The 14,601-nt window shown below is 37.7% G+C and overlaps 1 protein-coding gene across 16 annotated transcripts in view; it reads right to left on the bottom strand.

Annotated features, from left to right (window-relative positions):
- Nucleotides 1-14,601, bottom strand: part of LOC148662139 (voltage-dependent L-type calcium channel subunit alpha-1D-like) — a 118,873-nt gene that overhangs the window by 58,327 nt on the left and 45,945 nt on the right. For all 16 annotated transcript variants that reach the window (XM_088636958.1, XM_088636963.1, XM_088636948.1 and 13 more), the window contains exons 4-8: nt 9,904-10,043; nt 6,778-6,923; nt 4,981-5,133; nt 2,810-3,006; nt 1,547-1,650 (exon numbers count right to left, since the gene is read on the bottom strand). In XM_088636958.1, coding sequence (XP_088493084.1) covers nt 1,547-1,650; nt 2,810-3,006; nt 4,981-5,133; nt 6,778-6,923; nt 9,904-10,043 — 740 coding nt within the window. The remainder of the gene's footprint in view (nt 1-1,546; nt 1,651-2,809; nt 3,007-4,980; nt 5,134-6,777; nt 6,924-9,903; nt 10,044-14,601) is intronic.

The raw sequence follows: 14,601 nt of genomic DNA, 5'->3' as shown, positions 1-14,601 counted from the left end.
ATATGTGTTCGCCATATGTGTAGGCCGAATACTTTTCATACAAACAAATCAACACATTAAAACTACTCATTTCTATGATTTAAAAAAATATTTGGCAATACAGGTATAATAACACTCAAAATACAAACAGCACTTTAACCCAGAGAGAAAGAGAAACCTTAAGATAGGGAAATTTTTACATGACAAGCTGTGGTGTCTCTATAGATGGCAGTGTCTCAAAATGTTCTTATTCCATAGGAATCAAAATATGATACACTTAGGACAGGTAGTGTATCTTACATGCCAAAAACACCACTTACAGGCCACACTTTTAACAGTCATGATAGATCCAACAGAAGACTGATGTATTTACAGCTACAGGGAAGAAATGACTGAGCACTTGTAAAAGTATTAATATCTATACTGTATGTAGCACAGAACAGCAGATAGCTATTTTCTTTTATCTGTGTCTGCGGAGTTTGACAGAGACGTTTCGAAAATAAAAGACACTGTTCCGCTCTTATCCCATTTCCGTAGAATGATTGTTGTTTTATCTTGGTCACCAAGAGAATACAAAAAGGTTAAAAAACTACGGGTTATGATGTATTTATCAGGGACCATTTCATGAAACAGGAAGGTCAATAATGATATGAAAGCTCTGAAGAGCCTCTCGGAGCATGCAGAGAGTTAAAAAGCACAGCATGTCACACTAAGCACACTGTCACACCGGCTGCTTACCCACTAAGTACACCCAGAACAAGGTTAAGTACAAAAAATGAGCCAAGTATGATTAGACTAACAAAATAGATCCAAGGTGTTTCCCATCCAATGGCATCATTGACCTGTGAAAACCCAAAGGAACTTGTTAACAAAGTGATGAGGATGCAGAGTCCCTCAGTCAGCTGTACTGTCACACCGGCGTTATCTGTGTGGGGGGCACATTGGTTTGACAGGGAATTCTTCATTATAACAGAGACGTCCCCAGAAATAGGGTCAAAAAACCATTTGTGCATTCCTAGTGTATTCTGTTTAATGGGAAAGACAAACATTTGAAAAGTGTGTTCATCCCAGGCATAAGATTCAAAGGTTTCTTTGGTTTTTTAAATTTTACTGTCATTTCTTTCTAAAGCTTACATAAAACATCAAAACATTTGCTCAGAATTTCATGAGAATTCAGATCCTGGTATAAGACTTTAATGGTCTTTGGTATATTTGCTATATTTGCTATATTGGATTACAATTGGCCCTGTCATTGTACGATTTCAATTTTTAAAATCCATTCTTTACCTTGCTGTTCTGGAAATGTTTGGAAGCTGTAAAGTTGACAGCAGCTTCTAGTTTAAAATGTTTTAATGTGTGTTGAAAGCTAGCTTATCATTTGAAATAATATCGCATATAGAGTGACCACTAAAGATCCTTTGATACTTTAAAGCACAAGTGTGACTACTGACAACTGGAAAACAGGAAACCATGTCAAAAGCCATGATGAATCATGATAGAAACTGCCGGTGGGACAGAGAGTTGAGCAAGGAACTCTGCCAAGGAAAACTAAGGAACAACTGCTTACCCGCTCAGCACACCAAGAACAAGGTTTAGAACGAAAAAGGATCCGAAGATGACGAGACTGACAAAATAAACCCATGGTAACTCAAAGCCCATGGCATCATTCATCTGCAAAGAAACCACACAGCGAAAAGCCAGAATTCAAAGATTTCAGAAACACACAGTCTAAGCAATCTTCCACACGTCATAATAGAAGCAGGCCATCAATGTACTTCTGATTTGTTTATTTTCTTTCCCAGTTGGAAATCTCATAACTTCAACAAAGTGCTCAATTTTCAGGTGTCTCTCCACTCTGCTTAATTCTAGTACCTAATCATATACAGTGTATTGCTCATCATGGATATAATGTTTAAGTCAAGATTTCATCATGGTATACGGCATCTGCTTTGCACGTTCTCAGTATCCACTTGATCTAATCACTGCAAACGACTGCTTTCACTTTGCTTTACATTTATATTGTTTTCCAGAACTCCCCATATCATACTAGAGTTAGTCTTTTCTAGAATTTATTCTATCACTGTGTACCACAGCATGCTCTTATAAGAATGTTTGGTGTATTTACACAATCAGACATCTGAGGCTTCCCCCTAAAATGAACACACACAGAACATAAATGAAGACATGACTGGGCCATGACTATTGTACCAGTGGTTCAATGTGCCATTAAGGAGACTTGTTAACATTCACAAGTAGTTCTGACACATTTGTGAAGTGCAATATATATTTTTCCTCAAATTTTTTAAATGTATATTGTGTTTTATGGTTTTATGTATGTGTCTATGTATAAATGGTAGGTCTGTATGTACTGTATATAGTGTATGAGCAACTCACCAAGTCAAATTCCTTGTAAGTGAAAACTTACTTGGCCAATGAAGTGATCTATCTATCTCTCCATCTTTGTCCAAAAATATTATGAACTACAGAGATGATTTGGTTTTGGAGTTTTAATTCAATCACAATCATGGCTGTTTTGTGTTAAGTCCTACTTGACTGTTTTACTTTACAAGTCCGTGTTTGAACAGCACGAACTAAAATGTTCCGTTCCGGAGACTTAATGAGAGGCTGACTGTAGGTTTGGAAGTCTCCGCCGCTCAGCTCCAGTACATCTGGAAAGTGAAGAAACCTGGCTAGTACTGTAGCCCGAAGTGGTTTTGGGAGGATTTTGATTCGTTTTCTCGCGCTATGGCGGCCTGTCACGGCAAACTCAGACACAGCTCATGCAGAGGAGGGAGACCCTGGGGCCACAGGGTAGAAAGGTGCATCTTACCCAGTACAATACCTCGGTCCAGCCTTCCATAGTGATGCACTGAAACACCGTCAGCATGGCAAAGGCAAAGTTGTCGAAGTTGGTGATGCCGCCATTCGGACCGTTCCACCCTTCTTTGCATACAGTACCGTTGATGGGGCACTGGCGCCCATGCCCTGAGATCGCACACGGTGCTGGTTCTTCTTCAGCTATTACATCTGGAGGGGAAAGGGGGCGATTTGCGGAGGAAAAATGGGGTGAAACCAGAGAAAGGTTAAAACGGCGTCTCGCATTCACCTCAACCCACTAAAAAATAAGACCACAAGACAAATCTATTTAATCTCTTTACTATCGGCCAGACTCCCATTCAATCCTTAAATATATACAGCAGGTCAGGAATCATGAACCATAACTCTACAAAAGGAAAGCAAAGTCCAAACTGTTTTCTTTTTAATTTACAGTCAAAAAACTTCTACTGGTGACTTCTAAGGTGAATGCACCACACCCCAATATTACGGTCGGCATGTTCTTGTTCTAATCTGAGAAAACATCTGCCCCGAGTAATCCAGAAATGAAACATATATCATACTCATCATTCATATTAGTCTTATCACCACAAATACTAATTGCTTGAACTAAAATAACAGCTTTCACCTTGCATACATTTGGAGGGTACTGCAGGTTTTCCTTCACAACTCATTCTCATTGTTATTTCCTGCTGCATCAAACATGAAGGTTAAGCATGGGTTTGTCAAAGTGTTTTACCTTTTTAAAAACCTTTTTTAAAAAAAAGGCAAGTCAAAATTTAGGTCAGCGCTGAGCCCTGCATCTAAAACCCACTATATATTTAAAATTATCCTGATGAGAAACATCCGCTCACCAATTATTCTAAAGCACTTGAAAAACAGTCCAGAGATTATGCCTTCACTGTGAAAGAGAACTGCAAGAGATTATGTCGTCTCCATAGATACTGAGGACTAGTTTGCTTGTGCTGAAGCTATCCCTTCTTTCCATGCAGCTCTATACTCAACTCAAAATGGAAGTGACATGCCCATTATACAGACAATAATGCAGCAGAGCAGGATGTGCAATATCTTAAACCCTTTACGAATCTATGCCCTACCTAGAACTTCTGACTTCAAGGGATGGCTGATATTATTTCTCGCTAAAACTTCCTATCATGCAAACTCATATAAGTCCATCTCTAATGCAGATCTCATCTGTGTTTCACTGGATTCTGGGTTCCGACACATTCTGTACAGTGGTCATTAAAACGGTTCCCATCTACCCCAGTTGCATTCACTAATCATGGATATTTTGATAGATTTTTATCCATTTGAAAGCATGATAACAAAAAAGAATGGGGAAAATGCAGAACAATGTCAAATCAATTTACAATTTAGAATCAAAGCCTTGTCATCAAACTGTCTTTCTTATATACAGTTTTACAAATCTATAATCAATGGGGTTAAAAAGGCCAACAAATGGGTGGTTAAGGCATTCGCTCAGACACGGGTTGACCTGCATGATACAGATGTTGCGGGTTCAACCCTGGCTAGTATCAGTAACTGGCTATGACCAGGATTCCTCAGATGAGGGGGTACAATTGGCTAAACGTCACGGAGAGTAAGGTGGGATTTGTCAGCCAGAACTGTGTTTTGGCTCTCTGCAAACACAGTGCCCCCAAGCAGGCTGCTGGCACCCCTCCTTGAACTAGGGCTTAACCTCTGCAGTGTGGGGCAGATGTGCCTGTGATGGGTTAAAAGTCGAGAGACTTTGTGGATCGGAGGGGTCTGCTTCCGCTCCCCCATTCTCCCCTGTGTGCGGATACAGACTTCATAGCTGTTAGCCGGGATGTGAAAAACACACAGCTGGCGATTCCAAAATCAGGTGGGTAATACAAAATCAAGATTAATGGATTCAAAAGTTAAAAAGCAATCCAATGAGTAATGGAGTCAACAGTTTCTCATGCCACTCAGTATCTAAAATATACATTGACTAAGGTCAGGGAAATGTTCCTGCCACAAAAGAGGTAAAAGCTTCATATTGTAACAGATATTTATACAGCATACTGTACAGTATGTGAAAAGGGCAAACTGAAAATTCAAGACTGTAGCGTCAAATACTATGAGATACATTCTTGTAGATAACCTGGGGAGATAAAAACTGTTTTGCTAAAAGGGCACACTTACCTGTGCCAGCAAAATAACATGTTGTGTGCATTTTTCCAATAAAGAGCTCCAGTCCTATAATAGCATAGATTATGATCACAAATAAAACCAACAGCGCGATGTGGAGAAGGGGGACCATGGCTTTTATAATGGAATTCAAAACTACTTGTAAACCTAAAAGACAAAAAAATAGGAACAGTTAAAAAGCATACATTTAGCTGCATGAGAATAACATACTATTTTCAAAATAAAAATGGTGCTTGCAGCAAAACGGCACAAATCTAAAAGTTTTAAATCATACAGTGTATAAGAAATTCTTTTAATGCTTTTCAAAAGAAGATCATATCATGAACAATTTAACCTTGTCTAAAATATACACAGTTAGGTGAAAAAAGTAATTAAATTGTTAAGTCAAGAATAAAAAAACTGACAGAAACAACAGGCACTCTTCATTGATCCATTCAACAGGCATCTGTCAAAATACTACATACTATATATTCATAAACGGTCACACTTACACATACTGTAGGATACATACAGAACATACATAGAACACGTACTGTACTGAAAACCCGACATACGTTACAAAATTATATCAAGTGCTTAAAGACTGGTTTCATCCCATTCCTGAAACTGGGAATTCAAATTGCAGCCTCATTACTTCAAGCCACCAGGTCACTAGTTCAAAAGGGTGCCTAAGGAAAGCTCAGACATACAGACCATCTCCATATATCATGCTCAGTGCATGACGTGCAGGAGGAAGCAGGCAGCAAGACAATGCGCCCTTGCGATGAGACATCCCATCTGCTTCACAACCCTCACACAGCTGCCCCGGCTCTCACTGATAAGCATCACAGGAGTGGGCCTGTTGTGTCCTATACAAAACGTCTGCCCCCAGCTCCCTAACCCTGGACAGCGTCTCTTGCCATTTCAATTCACGTTTGAGGATCTATGTTGCAGGAAGGGAGTTATTTTCATTTACATTATTGGGATGCCCGTTACATCCTTTTGGCTTGTTATGGGGTTGCATAGTTTTTTGGGGGCTAGAACCGATTTTTGGGGTCTGTAGGACGAAGGCATCCATCAAGAATAGATTGACTGTTGTGTAACATAGTATATTGTGTGGTTTTATTGTGAATAAATATTTCTCCAAATCTGACCCCAATTAGTTACTCAGCAGAGCTGCTCCAGAGAATATAAAAAAAGAATACCATTTCTCAGTTGTCTCACATTTTCCCGAATGCTCTGGTAATTTCTTGAACCCAACAGTTTGTAAAAAATATAGTATATATCAACATACAGAAACATGCAACTGCATGACTACATCCACATCTAGAGTTATTGCAGTGTTTAACATACCACCCTTAAGGCACTGACAAAAATAGCCCTTGCCTAGCAGTTAATGCTACAGGCTTCTGTACTCTACATGTGCTGAAGTGCATTCTGTTGTTAATGGCCCTGTAGAAAGAGCAGTTACTAAATGGCACTTCTTAAATTTTCTTTGTAAGGCGAAAAAAAGACAACCCCAAATTTTACTTAAGGATAAAATGGATAAAATGTTGACAGAAGCACGTGTCTGTAAATATGAAGACGGAGAACAGTAATCTTGAAGTAAAAAGGCTGTAATAGAGGATGTTCAAAACTGAGCTCCCATTTTCAGGGATACCTCTTGAATAAGAAATATATTTTGAAATGGTATGTACGCTCGTTCTCATTCAGCAGGTTCGCAAATTTTATCCAGCTTTTTTGGCTCCACTTTTTCATCGGAGTAGACTTGCCGGAAGCCAGCAGTTCTGGAAAGGAAGTGGGGGTACTTACTGGGCACTCCCGATACAAGTCGGAGAGGACGCAGCACTCGGAAGGCTCGTAGGGCTTTAACATCAAAGCCACCTGGCTTCCCACCAGACTGGTGACTGCTTGCATCTCCCTCTTTGGTTAATAGTTCCAAGACAACACTAAATAACCTGAAACAGGCAGAACAAGACAGCTCACAGCAGCGTGAAAGTCAGAACACTGCGTTCACAATACAAAACAAAGTATCTAATCTATCAAACCAGCCACTGTCTGAAGTGTCTAATTTATTGACTGAATCTCTCAAAAGGGGAACGACGTTGTACTTTACATGTTGTTGACCAAAACACGATACCACTAAGACTATCGTCTTAGACCTGGCTTCCATAGTCTTGAGAACCTTTTCTCTTCTCGGGTAATAACCACATGGTTTATCGTCAACACTGCCACTGGATTTTTTATTAATCTACTGAGTCTTACCAAATTCATAGGAAAAATCTTTTACTTTGTCTGATTTATAGAAAATAACTGAAGAGATTTTTATACCACAAATGTTGATGCCTATTTATACTGCAGGATTTGGTGTAGAAATATGTGCAAAGTCATTTTAACAAGCATACAGCAGGTGTCCCCACCTGGGATCTAAACCCATGATCCTCAGTGGTCGTGAGTCGAAAACTCACTGTGCTATCGAGCTGGTTGATATTCTCTAGCCTAATTAACCCACATCTAATCCAACTTGCCCAATTTTATTTTGTTCTGTGCTGATGTAGTGGTGATTCACATAGCATGTTGCATTCAGACAGAGGGGCTGACCTAGCTATGCAGTGGACTGTGTGAATATTAAAGGGGAGAGAGTCTGACTCACTCTTCTTGTCCCTTTGCTAATCTACTGCTACTGGAAAAGCACAATTTATTTCAGTTGCCTTTTCTAGGCCATAGCTTTATACAAAATTCTGTTTAATCTTGGCGTTTGCTCTTCAGGTTGCTAAATCTATATATTTGCTTCACAGGAGCAGGTGTGTTAAAAGATAAACTACACATTTGCTGCACCTTGGCATGATACCAGGCTCCACTGATTCAGAACAAGAACAGGTCCAGTGTGAAACAGGAATAACAAAGCAAGAGTCCATATGTGAAGGTAAACATAAAACAAATAGTTACCAGAATGATGCATAAATCTGCTTTCATTATTATAGCATTCCATCTGTGTGGCTTAGGGTTACAAGCAAATTTTCATAAGCTAGATCTCCATCGTGGATCAAAAATGGAGATTCTACAACTTGCTGAAATAATTCAGGTTTTCATCAACATAATGCCCTAAGGTTCAATGCTGAGCAAAATGAAATGATTACATTTAACATAGCAGTGATGAGAAATATTGCTTTTAAAGTTAAGCCATTAGGTGTACACATTTCCTAGGAAGTTATACAGGTATGGAGGTTTTAGAAACATGGACATAGACATTTAGGCTACATAATATAAACTGACAGGCAACAAGACTAATACAGATTTGTTGCATGTATTGCCTTTATATAACAGACCTAATACTCAGGACTCACTTTTCATACTTTTAATGAGTTTTAGATTTTTTATAACTACAAACCCCAGACTTTTGACCACTTTTGGTAAACTGATTGAGATTTCTAATCAGCATGAATCAAATAATATAGTTGAAAAGTATCACTTAATCTAAAAAATTCAGATATACGTCATCACTCCCTTGTGTAGAAGTTAAAGTTTAAAATTGCCTATGGGACACATACAGTATTACTCATCTAACTGAATCTTCAAATAACTATGGAATGTATAGTATGTTTTACAATCATGCTTATGTGATTTTTGGTTTGATTACTGAAGATCTATCTGGGTGTGAATTTTGGTTGCTCTACCATACAAGTTAACTTTTAAAAGCACGGTGCCTTCTTCAGAATTCAAAAGGGGCCTTTTCACCACCTGGCATAGTCATATCTCTGGGACAATAATGACTGACCCATCAAATTTCAGATTTATAATTGCTAACTTGTCATTTTTTATCCAAATATGACTGAGATACATGGTGACATTTTCAAAAATGTTTGGTTGTTTTGACACTGAATGACACAGAGGCACAATCTACGGATGGATACAAACTAGCCAGTCATTTCAAGTACATAATTCAAAGAAAAACTCAAAGCACAACATATAATAACGTTTTTCCTTAATCTAACCTGGTTAGCAACACTATAAATGCTGTATAGTTATACAAGAAGGAAACAAACACTTTCATTACATCACTTTAAGCTGTTGCTGTGGAAACTTGTTATGTGTAGTGTAAAACAAACATCTTTATTCCACATTTCTACACACTTACTATTTTGCAAAAACCTCCATATTTTAGAAACTAAGCATTTTTTGGTGATATGAGATGTTGTCTTTTCTACCCTGTGGCAAAAGCAACACAAAGTGGAGAATGCTAATTTATTTTCTTAGCCTGTAACTAGTCAGGTCTCCAGAAACCAAATGCCTCCTACTAGTGTGATAAGTTGTCTGCAACATCATCATTCTGTTGGTAACACCACAGAAATCAGATCTTATTTGTCCACTGACTGGATTTGCTATGGTTGAAACCAATAAGTTTTGATTCCCAAAACAATTAAAAAAGCTGTACTTAAATGCTTTCTAATTTTATGAAAGAAAAAAACGTAATTCTCATTCCTCACTTTACCAGAGCTATCTAAATCAGAAATAAGAATACTCCCTCAAGCAATTTCCAGTATAGCAGCAGATAATATTCTAAAAAAGTGTGAATAGTCTTTCATTTCTCATCTTATACAGAATACAGACAATTGGCTTTGTTTTCAGTGAATAATTTAAGAAACCAATAAGTCAAACACAATAATAATGACACTTTTCACAAAGTCAAACTGGAAAAAAGCAAGTTGATAACAATGAGTTCTGTAAAGTGTCACTATAATTACATTATAATAAAAAAATAAAATCTGTAATGAGCCCTCGTTTCTTGGTTCTCTGGATCAGATTAAGATTTCACTCTGTACATTGAAACTGAAGCACGTGATTTATATTAAGTGTTGTGTCTTGGCGTTACTCTTTGTGGGCTCTAAACATGATAATAAACACAGACATATGGAAGATATTAGACTGCACACTTACCCTACCACTACGATTACAAAATCCAACATGTTCCATCCATTTCTCACATACGCATTCTGGTGCATCACTAATCCATATGCTATAATCTTCAAAAATGTTTCAATTGTAAAAATGATAAGGAAGGCATATTCTACTGTTTCCTGAAAGACAAAAGGGAAAACGCAGCATTACAAAAGACATGCACTGTTAAATTTATTCAAAACAAATATGTTTACATAAAAAGCATTAAATAATAACATTTGTATAATGTAACATAACCAGCATGGTTCTAAATTGTTTTTATGAGGTGTTTTCTACAAAAAAAAAAATCCTTCTCTTAAAAGAGTTTCAGAATTTAAATTTTGCAACATTTATTGTTTTAGATCACCACATTCTGAAACGTGTGGTGACACAAACACAGACACTGTTACCAGCAATCAAAGGGTTTTCAAGGGGAGCCTGAAAATGTGCACATTATTAAGAAAAAAATCATGTTTAATACTTAATCCTGAGGAAAAAAAACAGGAATGCTGAAAATGTAAATGGAAGTGTAAATGCTCTACAAGAGCAATAGTTACAGCCACATAACTATTGGGCATTTTGGTTAAGCATTCATGTTTTTGATGAAAATATTTTTTCATTAAACTTTAATCACAATGAATCAAACCTTTATTACAATGCATTAGGACAGTAAGCTAATACCAGAGGTGAATCCGCAAACATTTTTCTTCTTATGCTACTATCTTATCCTAATAGTTTGCTAGTAATGCTAACAGAATCACATAATCAATGCTCAATATAAAAGTTAACATACTGAAAAAAGTCTTTTCATTTGGATAATTAAAGCACAAATACAGCTGTCTTGAATTTGTCCGTTACGTTTGAGCAATAGTATCTATACTGCTAAAGCCATTCTGATTTTCAATCCCAAATCAGGATTAGCAATGCTTTACGTCTGCTGCCATATTGTCTACCACACTGCAAAAAAAAAAACATTTCTCGATTACATAATCTGAAATTCAGCGTGTACTGAGGGCTGAGCCACTGCAGATGCTGCCAACATATTGTAAAAGATCAATGATGAACACTAAGAACAAACCACAGGAAAAATACAAGAAATTATAAACATCTGTAAAAACCACAAAAATACCAAAACGATGACTCCTTTTGTTTTACAAATTATACACACATGAAATCTGAATGCTTCCCTTAGACCAGAGTCCTGATTTTAAGGTGCCTATTATATCGGAGTACTGGGGACAAATCCACAGCAGTCCCGCAGGCTCAGGATCAAACACCCGACCTGGGACACTATGAGGCAGTATTACACCACTGATATGCTGTCACTTTTAAACAACAACACCTGTATATAACTGAACAGTATATGATGTGATGGTAGCGATACAAACGTAAGGAAGGATTTTGCTCTGTGACTGCAGGGGAGGTGCTGCCAAAAAAGGGAATGAAGATAATCCATTTCAAAATTTCAGATGCTGTAAAAATGTAATTCATCTAATGAGAGACTCACGAGTGCAATGAGTGACAGAACAAGTGAAACACACAGATGAGGAACAAGAGACAGGATTATCCAGAAGGTAAAAACAGCTTCAATTACCGGGATGATGATTAATCCAGTTTAACAATGTAATTATATCCACCCACATCCCTGTGTATACAGTATATGATAACTGGTTGATTATGCATTTAGATTCCTGGACTTTTTAGAATAGTTCTAACCATTCTTACTCAGAACTTGTCTGCAAATCATTTTTAGTCAACGGTCTATGACCTAAGGGTCAAGATAAATTGCATTTCTATTAAGTACAATGAATAATATTACCATACTTCCTACATCTTCCAGCAGTGACCTGCACAGTGTTAAAAGCAGTCCATTCCACCCCAGGGTATTGTTCATTTCACCCTCACTCCCACCAACATAAACCATCATACTACCATGTTTCCCAGTGCATGACCCGTACACCGTGTGAGAACAAGTTAGTGGGAACTCTACCTCATGAGGAAACGGCAAAATCATTCTTTAAATCTCTCCATGTTATTATTACTAACATTTGTTACAATTCTCAATTTAACCATTTAATTATTTTTATTGGACCCCCATTTGTAGACTTACTGATATGGTAGATAGAAATGGGACAACACATCCTGGCATTTTCCAAAATATCTCCATTTGCCAACATTGATTGGTCTGCTCATTTGACAATTGTTATTAATAAGTAAAGATGGGGGGGGTTTAATGACTCTGGGTTTTCTTCAGCAATTTTATTTTCCATTACAACTTTGTAATATTTGCAAAGAATTTCTCTCCCATTTTTTTTTAGGTATTGGAATTCTGAAACAGTTTGCTTATATAAACCAAACACTTAACTGTGCGTCTCATTCTGCAGTAACTAACGGGGGAAAGTCGAAGTGAATGCACCTATTTTACAACATACTGTAGCTCACTTGCCTGCATGAGGTTTCAGTCAAGGGAAAAAGTTTTATATCCTGGGAAAACAATTTGTCTTTCATAATGCCCTAATGCTCTTATTATTGTTCAACTGAAAACCGAAGGCTATCAAAATATCACTTGCCAAGAAATGGAAGACAATAAATCACAGAAGTGCACAGAAAAAAAGAGAGAATGGCCCCAGCAGGGCTTATCTCCAAAATTTAATCCCGTAATCCTCAGCATATGCTTAGGAGAAACATGACAGATCCTGCCTGGATCAACATATTGGACTCGGAACATCCCAGCTTCAGAAGCACAATCCTGGTTCCGATCTACAACACCACACTAACCTGTAATTTTCTCCAAAGAAAAGACAACAACATGACCATCTACTGTTGAACAGGAAGTAGCACAGTAGGTAAAGCTGCCTGGGTTGGTACTGTACATTTACCTGGGTGACGGCAGAAAAGCCGGAACACCCTTTGTGTATTTCACTGGTTAATCCTGAAAAGAACTAACAAAATTAGCATTGGCTCATGCTTCTGAGCACACTGCCGTAGGTCAACATTAGTATCTGCATGTGTCTTCTAAAATTAGCTTATCCACAATACCCATTATCGCCACTGCTTAGTACCCATGGATCCAGAGGTAAAAAAATGAGGCATTGTTTGCCACACGGTTTTCATTCAGTACGCTTGGTTCCATCAGAAACTCTTACTTAGCAGTGCCTTACTGCTCAAGTTATTACCTTGCGCTATTGTACCCACTAGGCAGAGAAAGAAATCAAATGGATTTCTATCACAGGGGATCTCAATCTATTTCTAAGAAGTTAAAGACCCCAGCACAGCCTCCATATTGTTACAGTTGTATTAGCATATCTTATTTTCTTCCTCTGGAGTGCTTATTCCTTATCTACAGTGCTGCATGTGCATGTGTCTGCACTGGGCACTGCTAGCTTAGCTCTCGTCCCACCTGCTACACTTAAATGAAAAACTTCAGATTTGATCAGCTGTCTTCAGTGCTGTATGCAGTAATGTAATGGTACGGCATCCCAGAGTGTATATTCATACGTATGGATTATACTTATCTTTAAGTTTTCAGCTGCTCTCCTGCAGCCAAAAGTTTTCTAACATTAGCTTTGTTAAACTGATAATTGGTGCTTTTTATGAATGATGAATCATTCAACACTGCATGAAAAATTCCCAGTTCAAGCTATGACTATGAAACCTTTTGGTTTTGAAACAGAAAAACACAGGGGTCAAAGGTCACCAACCCAAAGGTTCAACAAGCCTGACTGCACCCCACCTTACAGTACCCATAAACATTTTAATTTTTAACAGTTAACATATGGCATTATACTATTACATTTAACATGCCTGATAATTCCTCTCAAAATGAATTTACTGTATCGTGCTTGCTGCAGTTTGGCTCAAGAACACTGACTAAACAGTTGCTACATCAGTTTAACCATCGGCCGAAACAGTGTGCAGCCTCTGGTGAAAGGTGGAGATAGTATTTCTAATGTTTTGTTGCACATATTTATTTAAAAGATTTCCACATTCATGTTTTTCTCTTCTGGATAGTCATATGAATAGCCAACAAAAAAGCCAACAATTGCAATGAAATTAATAAAGGCACTTTATGCCAATCTCCTACACTTTATGCTTGAATACTTAAGAGGCTACACTATAAAGGGACACTGGGTTTTGCTGATAAAGAGAATCAAACCCTTTGCTTTTAAGAGAACACAAGAAGGGTTAGAAACGAAAGGCGACCATTCAGCACACATTACCCCCTTGACTGCTGGAAGCTCGCTGATTGCAGTATCTTATTCAGCCACTTTGTGAAGGAAATCTGTTTAAACAACACGCCAAGGAAGTTTGCTCACAATTCTCTGCCTCCAATTCCCAGTTATAAATGCAGCTCCTCTTAATTTCCTTAGCTGACACCACATCCTCGTTTTTATTACTTAATACTTATTTGTTAATAAATCAATCTGAATTTTAAAGACCTTACTCTCAATCCCTTGCAATCTCCCTTATTCACAATTACGTTGATATCCTGTTCCTTTTACCAGTCAAATATGAGATTTTGCTTTGGGACAAGGAATTAATCAAGGTGCTCTTCTTTCATTCTAGGGCAGTAATATCAACTAATATTTAAATTTTTCTATACCGTGAATTAATTTGTTACTGAGATTTAATAACCGGTCTGAGAAATTGGGACTGCATTATTTGTCCTTCAATATTAGAAGAAAAAGAGCTTTGTTT

Source organism: Lepisosteus platostomus, chromosome 6 (genome assembly GCF_059453375.1).
Source record: "Lepisosteus platostomus isolate fLepPlt1 chromosome 6, fLepPlt1.hap1, whole genome shotgun sequence".
NCBI classification, from domain to species: domain Eukaryota; kingdom Metazoa; phylum Chordata; class Actinopteri; order Semionotiformes; family Lepisosteidae; genus Lepisosteus; species Lepisosteus platostomus.
The sequence above is the reverse complement of the archived record's forward strand: the minus strand, read 5'-3'. Positions and strand labels throughout refer to the sequence as shown.